Source organism: Diceros bicornis, chromosome 4, assembly GCF_020826845.1.
Source record: "Diceros bicornis minor isolate mBicDic1 chromosome 4, mDicBic1.mat.cur, whole genome shotgun sequence".
Lineage (NCBI taxonomy): Eukaryota > Metazoa > Chordata > Mammalia > Perissodactyla > Rhinocerotidae > Diceros > Diceros bicornis.
In genome coordinates this window covers 87,200,783-87,212,511 of record NC_080743.1, presented here as the reverse complement: position 1 = coordinate 87,212,511, position 11,729 = coordinate 87,200,783, and the positions used below count along the sequence as shown (strand labels likewise).

General features: G+C 37.5%; 1 protein-coding gene across 7 annotated transcripts in view; it reads right to left on the bottom strand.

The window, feature by feature from the left end:
• Nucleotides 1–8,460: 8,460 nt before the first annotated feature.
• The window catches only part of LOC131404847 (torsin-1A-interacting protein 2-like), a 35,487-nt gene continuing 32,218 nt past the window's right edge, over nucleotides 8,461–11,729 (bottom strand). For all 7 annotated transcript variants that reach the window (XM_058539956.1, XM_058539955.1, XM_058539953.1 and 4 more), the window contains one exon: nucleotides 8,461–11,475. In XM_058539956.1, coding sequence (XP_058395939.1) covers nucleotides 10,718–11,475 — 758 coding nt within the window. In that variant the 3' untranslated portion in view covers nucleotides 8,461–10,717. The remainder of the gene's footprint in view (nucleotides 11,476–11,729) is intronic.

Here is an 11,729-nt window from a genome sequence, read left to right as displayed (position 1 = left end):
TTTCACCAGATGTGGGTTTTTAGATTTGAAAAACACATTTTCTAGCCTCTTCTAGCCACAGTCTAATCATAAAAACAAGGCTACCCAAACTAAGCAGTTTGCTTGCTTCTTGGATATGCAGACTAAAAGTTATAAAGATGCCAATTTCTCAACAGATTATTAAAAAAATTAATGCACTCCCTATGAAAAATACTAATCTTTTTTAGACAAGGTAGTTTTGAAGTTCATTTGAAAAAATAGGTTATAATGGTAGGAAAATTCTGAAAAGAAAATAAGTGAGCCACCACCAGATATTAAAGCTACAATAATTAAAACTGTGTGGGGGCCGGCCTGGTGGCTTAGAGGTTAAGTGCGCGCACTCCGCTACTGGCGGCCCAGGTTCGGATCCCTGGCGCGCACCGACGCACCGCTTCTCCAGCCATGCTGAGGCTGCGTCCCACATACAGCAACTAGAAGGATGTGCAACTATGACATACAACTATCTACTGGGGCTTTGGGGAAGAAAAAAAACGAGGAGGATTGGCAATAGATGTTAGCTCAGAGCCGGTCTTCCTCAGCAAAAAGAGGAGGATTACCACGGATGTTAGCTCAGCGCTGAGCTCCCTCACAAAAAACAAACAAAAAAAACTGTGTGGTACTTAATAAGTCTAATGGCCAGATCAATGGATCAGAATAGAAAATTCAAAAATAGGCACAAATATATATGGGAATTGAGTATGTGACAAAGTGACATTTCAAATTAGCGGGGAAAAGATGGTTTCTCAATAAATGATGTTTGAACAGCTACAGTAATTCAAATAAAGCATGTCATTCAGATTTATTGTTAAATCTGAATATTCACTTTCAAATATATAAATGAAGTATATAATGTAACTTGGAGTGAAAATCACTTTATGTGATAGATTTGAAAATCTATCATTTAATAAATCATTATTGCAAGAGTAAAATGCTGCAATAATTTATAATTGTGAAAATTTTAAATTTTATTGTACATAATTTTTATCGTTTCACAATTTATAATACATAATTTTATTGTTTCACAATTTATAATTGTGAAAATTGTTAATTTTATTGTACATAAAATTACGTACTTGAAAACAAGGAAATAAATTCACAGTAGCTATGACTATTAAGAGAGATATCTTTAGGAAAATAACATTATAATCTTTTAAAGACAAACACCATTTATTAAAATGTAAATAATAATAGGGAGATGTTGGTCAAAGGGTATAAACTTTCAGTTATAAGATGAATAAGTTGTAGGGATCTAATGTACAACATGGTGACAATAGTTAATAATACTGTCCTGTATACTTGAAATTTGCTAAGACAGTAGATCCTAAGTGTTCTCACAACACAAAAAAAGATACCTATGTAAGGTGGCAATCATTTTACAGTATATGTGTATATCAAATTGTCACATTGTACAACTTAAGTATATACAATTTTATTTGTTAATTATACCTCAGTAAAGCTGGGGAAAATGTAAATAATACAAAGCAGATAAGAGATTCATAATTCTAATCTTCCTATGATTATTTGGGGTGCTATTACTCAACAAAGTAGTCTTTTGAAACTGCATTTAATTTTTATGCATTTATTTCCATTTAGGCCATGAGTCTTTTTTTAAAAAGTCCTATTAGGAATATTTCACATCTTGTAAGGATGCATTAAAAATAGGATGTCAAGGGGCCGGCCCGGTGGGGCAAGCAGTTGGGTGCGTGCGCTCCACTGCTGCGGCCTAGGGTTCGCCGGTTTGGATCCCGGGCGCGCACAGACAGACCACTTGGCAGGCCATGCTGTGGCGGCGTCCCACATAAAGTGGAGGAAGATGGGCACGGATGTTAGCCCAGGGCCAGTCTTCCTCAGCAAAAAAAAAAAAAAGAGGAGGGTTGGCAAATATTAGCACAGGGCTGATCTTCCTCACACACACACACACACACACACACACACACACACACACACACAAAATAGGATGTCAAAACTTTTCCACCTCAAAATTTCATGGGCAGTAAATAATTCCAAAATTATGTATAAGAACATCTATGTATCAGATATAATAAAGAATACAGAGTATGAAGAAAAGTGCAATATAAATGCTCTATATTATTATAAATAATATTCAGTATTATGTACAAAAGGACTATTTGGTCATGTGAAAACAACCAGTAGAGGTTTTGACAGCATGGTGGATTAATGATGAATTCATCCATGCTTCTGCTTTTCCTGCTTTCTGAGAAACTTCTGGATCTCACTCAGGAAGCAATATGGTAAAAATCTGATTGAAGAAATATACAGAGAATGGAAAACTGTGATGCAATTGTCATTGACAATAGAACCAACATGGCGACTTAGTAACCAGGAGCACACAATGTTTGTTCCCATGGCTCAGTAACATGTTTGGTGAGTAATATAGCCCCATATCATGTAACAGAATTACTGGCTATAAGCAGAAACATAGTGGAGCACATTCAAATTAATCTTCTTCAGCCAAAGACAAACTACATGACATATAAGAAATTATGAAACTGACTTGTAGCATACGTATATGAAGCACTCAAACAAGATGCTTTTTAAAAGGCTGCTTGAAACAAGAGTTACCGAATATTTGCAGACAACAATACCAATATTGCAGGGCTTGCCAACAAGCCATCTTGCTTACATAACCAGACCCGTATGCCTCACGTAGAGTCCTCTTAGTTCCAGGTGCCCAGCAGCCTCTGCCTGACTGGATGTAGGGTCCAACAGGCCTGTGGCTTCAGCCCCACTCACCACTTTGTTTCTATTCTGTTTCTGATCCTTGAAGATGCATCTCTTGTTTTTGAGCCTGGCTCTTTTTACATTTCTCTTGAAATATTTTATCTATTATTGTTATGTGTTTGGAGTTACAGAGGGATGCCAACTCAAAGTGAGAACTTAAAATGGCATCTCAGGTAATATGATAATAAAAGGCATTACTTAATGGTTGGTTCATCTTAAATATTGATTTGTATATTAGAAAATTAGAGATCCTAGAAATTGTCAGGCTACAGGTCAAAAAAGTTTACGTGTCTCATTTTTAGTGTGTGTGTGTATGGGGGTTTTCTGCAGGCCCTAAAATCATACAACCATGTGGGTGGAATCCTCAGTAAAGCATGCCCTGTGTATACACAAAACGGGATGTGCCTACTCTGTTTCCTTTTCTTAAAGTAGCTAAGTTCTTCACTCAGTAGCTAAGATCCTTTCTTAGTTTAGCTTGATGAAGCTGCTTTGTTAAAGAAAAAAAAATTCAATGACACTCATTAAAGATGGTAAGGCAGACTTTATCCAGGACCCTCGTGATAGGTGTAGAGACCACTGCAACGGGATTTTACAGTGGGGGCAAGTGATTGGGCTCAACTCCAAATACAGCATGGGCAAGTGGGAATTTATAGCCAAGGAGCAGGGTGGTGCTCAGGGGAAGGAAAACTACTAAGAGGAAACATCAGGGATAAATACAGTTCTGGCTAAACTGACCTAACAGGATTCTTGCTGAAGGCAGGCCAGGGGATCAGACATCACCTGAGGGATGCTGGAGGATGAGGGACCTGATCAGATATCGAGGGTGCTGGTTCTGGTTAAGGTGACTTAGCAGGGTTCTTTCTAAAACTGGGTTTTATAAGGAAGGGCACAGATCGGCCTTGGAGAAGGTTTAGGAGCCTAAAGTTTGGTCAAGCAAAGAATCTTTGTCAGCTTCTGTATCAAACATTCCACGACTCAGATTGCAACTTCAGACTTGATGTCGTTTTTATTGTACCCTGTTTAAATTACAACTCCTACAGTAACTAATTCATAGCACCTCTCTCCCTTATTAATCAGTTTTCACAGTATCAAGCCATTAGTATGTTTCAATGTATTTGGAGAAGTATGTGACATCCTCTAGTGGTGAGTTTATGTATTAAAAAAATCACGTTGCTGCAAACCTTCTGTGGATGTTTGGAATAAATATTGGGAAATCCTATGTTCTTTCCCTTCAGGCTCATCTTATCCTTTGACTTTAGCCTATTTCACTGAAAACGCATATTCTAAGATATGCTGACTCCTGAGAGTGCCTATTTTTCTAAAATGCAAGAGTAAGTCTTTTGGGGTTTCAAAATTGAATTCAGATTTGGTGGAAAACTATTCTATAAAATATTTCAATAGATCTGTTGTTTGTAGTTGGGTATAGAATAGTTGGGGCAGAAAGCTGGGAGAAGGGTGGGTGAGGGGCCGAGATGGTATTCAGGTGCTTCTACTAATTCTGGTTTGACAACATTATAAGGCAGAAATTCTTAACACACTCTGGCCTCTCCCACTCCCAACACACAACTGAATGATGTCCACACTTAAGAAAAACATTCCCAATCAGCACACCCCAGGTTAGGAGCAATTCCCAGGGCTCTACTTATAACCCCTCTCTCTCTCCTACTCAGAAAGCCTCCTTAGGGCCGGCCCCATGGCTTAGCGGTTAAGGGCGCGCGCTCGGCTGCTGGCGGCCCAGGGTTCGGATCCCGGGCGCGAACCGACGCACCGCTTCTCCAGCCATGCTGAGGCTGCGTCCCACATACAGCAACTAGAAGGATGTGCAGCTATGACATACAACTATCTACTGGGACTTTGGGGGAAAAGAAAATAAATAAAATTAAAAAAAAAACAAAAAGCCTCCTTAGAACCCTCATACACAGCTGGTGGGAATGCAAACTGGTACAGCCTCTTCATAAACAGTACGGAGAGTCTTCAAAAAATTAAAAATAGAAATACCCTGGGCCGGCCCCGTGGCTTGGCAGTTAAGTGCGCGCGCTCTGATGCTGGCGGACAGGGTTCGGATCCCGGGCGTGCACCGACGTACCACTTGTCCAGCCATGCTGAGGCCTCGTCCTACATGCAGCAACTGGAGGGATGTGCAGCTATGACATACAACTATCTACTGGGGCTTTGGGGGAAAAATAAATAATAAAATAAAATTATAAAAAAAAAAAAAGAAATACCCTATAATCCAGCTATCCTACTACTGGGAATCTATCCAACGAACCTGAAATCAACAATCCAAAGAGGCTTATGTACCCCTATGTTCATTGCAGCATTATTCACCATAGCCAAGAAGTGGAAGCAACTCAAGTGTCCCTCGACTGATGATTGGATGAAGAAGATGTTGTATATATATACAATGGAATACTACTCAGCCATAAAAAAAAGACAAAATCGTCCCATTTGCAACAACATGGATGGACCTGGAGGGTATTATGTCAAGCAAAATAAGCCACAAAGAGAAAGACAAACACCGTTTATGATCTCACTCATATGTGGAATATAAACCAACACATGAACAGAGAAAACTGTATAGTGGTTACCAGGGGCAATGGGGTTAGAGGGTGGGCACAAGGGGTGAAGGGAGGCATTTATATGGTGATTGACAAACAATAACGTACAACCAAAATTTCACAATGTTATAAACTAAGACATCAATTAAAAAAAAATACTGCTGCTATGAACATTTATATACAAAAAAAAAGCCTCCTTAAGTAGGACTAGCACAAGAAGAATGCTAAAGGAGCACTGCAGTAGATTCCAGGCACAGTGTCGACACTGGTTCACTTCACAGATGGCCACGAGTGCCACCTCACCCTCAGGGGATTCTTTGGCTCTTGAACTTATTGGCAACCAACGGCAGTTTCCTTTCCCACCATTAATGACCACATGCCCATTTCTATAAATTTGCTATTTCAGAACTTTAATCAAGAATCAGTCAACTGAGAAAAATTAAGATGATTTATTTTTGGTAATAACCAGACAACTAATTTGAATAAGGCACATTCTTCAACATTCATAAGAAATGTAAAAGCAATCATGGCTACATAAGGAAAAAAGGGGAATGCCAAGAAATTTGACATTAATACTGGCAAAGCCCATTTATTTTTTGTTAAGCAGAAAAAAAGCAAAATGCAGTTGGGTGTAAAAGTCAACGTGCTGCTTCTTTCTTTTATGATAGATTTAAATCTCCTGTAATCTGATCAACTCTTGAGCAGTTGCCTGGAGCTCTGTGTTGATGATGTGGAGGCCCACTTTGGGCCCAGGGAGAAGGAAGGTTGTGACTGCTGTGGGCCAGTGGTGGCAAGCATAACCTCCTCCCGCCAGCGCTATGCGACCGCAGTGTTACTCAGCCCACTGCTTCCCAAGTACGAAATGTTCTTTTTGGTTCAGGTAAGTGCTCTTAGCCAAGGGAAAATTCAGTTTATGAGCCTCAAGGAGGAAAAGTGGGAGATCACTTCCCAATACAGGAATCAATCTATAGATTTTTAAACACATCAAAACAAGCTGAAATAGACACTGCAGGTTATACTGGAAGGAAAGGCACTGAAGACTAAATTATTTATATTTTTACAGATTATTTACAGATTAGGGGATACTGTGTTCTTAGGCCATTTGGATAAGGCTAGTACTCTTCACTAGTTTATATATATTATATATATACATATTTTAAAACAGGTTGAGAAGCGATGAGTATAGATACAGAAGTAATAGGGCAGTATATTAGTTGGAAATGAGTTTTTTTTTTTTTTTTTTAAAGATTTTATTTTTTCCCCCCAAAGCCCCAGTAGATAGTTGTATGTCATAGCTGCACATCCTTCTAGTTGCTGTATGTGGGACTCAGCCTCAGGATGGACGGAGAAGTGGTGCCTCGATGCGCACCCGGGATCCGAACCCAGGCCACCAGCAACGCAGCGCGCGCGCTTAACCACCAAGCCACAGGGCCGGCCCTAGTTGGAAATGAGTTTTAATCGCCAAGTCTCAGTCCGAATGAGGCAAATTTAGGCCCACATTATCAGGTACTTCACAACCTAACACCTAAACCTGAACATAAATAGGAATAAGGCATATTTTAAAGCTATCTGGAGAAACTGTTTTACATGGGTATCTTAACTTCATTTAGTTCTCTCTAGAACTGATAACATCTTCTTTGCAAATATATTACTATTCACAATAAGTATTTCCTACATGACTCATAAACCTCAGTAAATCTCATAGATACCCTTAGACAAATTTTAAAATACTCATTTCATCATATTTCCACAAATTGTGATAAAGTGATTTGTAATCATTAATAATATTCACAATACATATATAAAGACAAACAACATTCCTACTGAACAAGTGCTACACAGTGGTCAAGGTACTTTAATTTTGAAAAAAACAAAACGAATATGACTTGTAAACCAATTTTAAAATAAAATATATTATGCTCAGATTGGTGAACAAAATATTAAAATGAAGATTCACATTTAACTACATATTCAACTTGAAAAACAGATTGAAAACTACTTTTATAAAATGATATACTGAGGGCTTTACAAAGATGTACCAGTTTATTTTTACAATTGTTATGTTTTATTTTCAAATGGTGAAAGAAAAAGGTTTCATGTTGCTATTTGAAAGTACTTCTCTACAGATAAACTGTGTATGGACATAAGTTTTATTCCCATTAAACAGTAACCTAATTGGATATATTTTATATTTTCCATTTAACATTAGTTTTTGAAGTACCAAACACCTGTATATGCTGCATAAAAACTTTGGTCAGATACATGCAAATACGGTCCTGGTGAAGATCATCTTGCTGAATTATTATCACTTTCACAAGCCATATTTAATATGTTTGTTATATTTTAACATCAATGCTCATTATGCTTCCTGTCCTTAACAGATAAAACTGTAAATCAAACAATTAAAAACTGTCAAAGGGTCAAAACCACTTCAGCAGCTAGCACTGTTCAGCTGGGTCATTAGCTGGAGGAGGGTGGATCACAGGCACACTGGGCCTTATTCATCACCGTAAGCATGGTGGCTTCCAAATGAAGTACATTTACATTATTTTATTGATTTAAAAAACAGAAATAGAAACAACAGCATTAGTCACGTAAATCCTCTAGAACTTCTCTGCCTTGGCAACTAACTGGAAAACCTAAAATTTAACCTACAGGGGAAAAAACTCAATTCCAGAGACAGTTTCTGATTCCACCAGTTGCTTCCAGAACTCTGGTATTACTCAAGAAATGATTGATATTAATATATAATGTAATGAGAGTTGTTCTGCAATAATAATTACATGGTGATTGGGTATCACGTATGGTATCACATGCACACAAGTCATTGCTTTAAGTCAAATAAGCAAATTATCTATTACAGTAATGAAAGGTGAACTACTGGATACACAAAAGAAAATTTGGAAACTTGAAAAATGTAAAAAAATAGAAACAACTGAATAGAAATTAACCTAAGAGTACATTAGATAACAGATTTTAATTATTTGTACATTTAAAAAATACATAGTTTTATGCTTTAAAAACTATCATTTTATTCATAAGTCCCAGAGCTAATATACTGCTTCTTTTTAAAATGATTTTTGAAATACTGGACAGAAAACTGACAACAGTTTCAGTTGACCGCACTTAGACATGGAAGGAAAAGTGTTTTAACAAAGGCTAAACAGTAAAAAAATTGCGACTTTTTCAAATTTTTCTAAATTATATTGAAAGGAAATGATGAAAAACCACCTTCAACTGAATGAATAACAAGAATATTTGTTTCAACTGTGCTCTGAGTCGCTGACACAGATCAGATGTGCACACTTCATACCAGTTCTTTATCGATCTGAGGTAGCAGAGATCAGCAGGCCAACGGAACAGTTCTACAAGGCACCATTGGTTTTGTGTGATGTAATGCTAGCATCTGAGATCTAGAAACACAAAAAAATTTGAATATGGTATATAGATTTTTCTTCAATTTTCTCTGACTTTATATTGGATTGATGCTGATGTTATATTCACTGTGATTTAACTTTTTGTTCAGGCAGGTCTTTCCTCAAATCTATTGGAAGATTCCTTCACAGAGTCCCAAATGAAAACAGTTCCTTTGGGTATGCCCCTACACCCAACTGAGCACAACGAAAGGCCTTAGAACAGATTTATGTATTCTTCCTGTGACAGATATTTTCAAATAGATTCTTCCCCCATGTCTTTGTGATTCCTTCTGAGGTATTAATAAAAATCCCTCTATCTTCTTAGTGTTTCTGAAAATCCTCCCATACTTTAATCATGTGACTTCTTAAAAATATATAAACATATACACACACACATACTCTACTCTCACAGCAGCAGAGAGACCAAAACCTAGTGGAAGTATTCCAGGATCATGGCAATAGTTCCTAGGTATATCATGTAAAGGAACAGACCCTTCGTTAGATCAAGATCATTTTACTAGAGTTCTGCTTTCAGAGCTAAAAAGCAAATAAACAACTACTATCTCCATAAACACTGCTCTCAATCTTTCTTACAATCACAACATGGTCCAACAATTAATATTGGCCATTAAAACCTCTGAGAATCTATCCAACATTTCTACTTCCTCTAAGTGTAACATCTCTTGCATTTCTCTAATTGTTAACCTAACAGTACTTCTAACTAGCTAGTCAAGAAATAAGCTACCTTACATAATGTTCCATTGCTGCATAACAAGTAAACAGTTTGGTCAAGTTATGCCAATGTGCCCATATAGAATCTAGTACTTAATTGGTTATTAGAATCTCTTCTGCTTAAAGGTCACTTGAAAACTGTCATCCTAGGCTATCATAAAACTCCATCCAGGGGAGACAGAAACGATGATTAACAGAAATTAACAAAAGCATCAGAAATATACATAAATACGAGTTTATACATTCTGCTGTTCATCTGTAGGTCTTTATCTTTCATAAATAGCATGTCTATACAATAAACCTATATTTCATTCTCTTCCTACTCATGAGTTATAATACACTCATTTTTTTCTACCCATTTCCTATCTTCTAAGATGTCTTTTCACTTAATGGGTGGTTTTCAAACTTCATTATCAGTGGAACTCTTTGCTCCCATTAAATCTTATAGAGAATCCCAATATATAAAAAAGTCAAAGTAGAACTGCTCTGATACAAAGTAGAGAGGTGCCAGCAGACACACCTTAAAAATCACTGCTCTAAATCATTCAAGAAAGCTGAAGTAAAGATATAGCCAATTGGAATTTCTTTATTTCCAATGCTTATAAACAATTTCCCCATTGTTTCCAATTTTTAATAACACTTCTTGACTATAGCTGCTTTTACCTCAGCTCCTTAACGGAATAAAAGCAGTGCCTTACATATAGTTTTTAGATAAGTATTTGAATTTGTTTCTTTTTTTTTCATACTATTCAAAAGTGCAAATTAGTATAAGATGTAATCTCACAATAGGTTATTAAAATATTTAACATGTAATAGAAAAATTTTCTAAAAATTATCATTGCTTCATAACTGTAATTGCTTTAGTCCAAGTCCAAACACTATCCAAAAGGCTCTTCAGAGTCTCAAGAAAACAAAAATCACTCTGTAGCTACTCTGAGAAGAGTCTCTTCCTGTGCAATGATTCTGTTGCTATATTTTTGCATTAAAAAAAATTCCTCAGTTACATATACCATGGTATATTTCAAACCTGATTTCCTTGACAGGCAAGGGAAAAAAATCTGGTCAAATTTTTTAGCTTTGTCAAGCCTAGATTAGAAAGATTTTACAAAAAGTAAAAAATGAAAAATTATTTTCTAAAATAAGCTCATTTGTGCTTTCCTCACATTCATCAATCTCTTTCCACATAAATGGAAGGCTTTTAACTTTTTTAATAAACCCATGCCTTCCATAACCAACTCCGTGCTTAGCTCATCAAAGACACCCCTGTTCTTCTATGTTCCTCACTGGCTGCACGGGTAGCACCAGGTGTGAAATACGGCTCCACAGCCCACTCAACTTGTCTGAGTCCATGTGGTTGAAGGACTTGGGACTGTTCGAGTTGGTAAACCTGGCCCAGAGTAAATCTCTCACTTTTTCTTCTGTTTCCCTTGGGCCAACACTCGCTTCTAATGTTTCCTCCTCTAGTAGAACGGTCAGGACCAGGGCCACATCTTTAAAGGCAGCATTCTCATGGTCACAATACTTATAGAAGATCAAGGCGGAGCCCGCAGGAAGGGATTCAAAGTGGTGTACCACTGCAGCCTTCTGGCCATTTTCAAATCCAGAGCTCAGCTCCATATCGACCAATAGCTTGACTGTGTCACTGTCCTGAAAGGTTCTTCCAGCCCCATCAATCTGAATGGCAGAGACTTTCTGGGAAGAGGTGTAGGCATCCGCAACATGGTGGCTCAGGCACTTCAGGGTCTCTCTTCCCTCTCGAGCTGCTGTAAATATGATGGTGGCTGGCTCAGTGGGATTTGAAGCATTGAGGTGCTTCTGGAGAAACTTACGTCCTCGCTGCCACAAAAAGGAACTCTGGCCTGGAAATTTATCCTTCAGTTGGCTGAACTGAACCAAGAAGGCCTCCAAAGCTGGATTTTTAGACACTTGCTGGCCTGGAGACAAATAGTAGCTAGTAATAGAACTTAGCAAAACAAGAGCCACAACTAGGAAGATACAAAAGGTAGAGCCTGTCGGAGAATGAGAAAACAAAAGACAAAATTAGAGAGAACGTGAGTCAGAAATAAAGCCTGTGTGGTGAACTGAAACAAGGTAGAGATATTGTCAGATTTTACCAGTTGTGGTTTCTTTAGCCTAAATCATTTAAACTTTCTGCTATTAAAGTCTACCAGAAATACCTTTTCTGTAATTTCTTAGATTTAATTACTTGAAGATACAATCTCTTTGTTAAAAGGTAAAAGCTAAGTTTATGTATTTGTTGCTG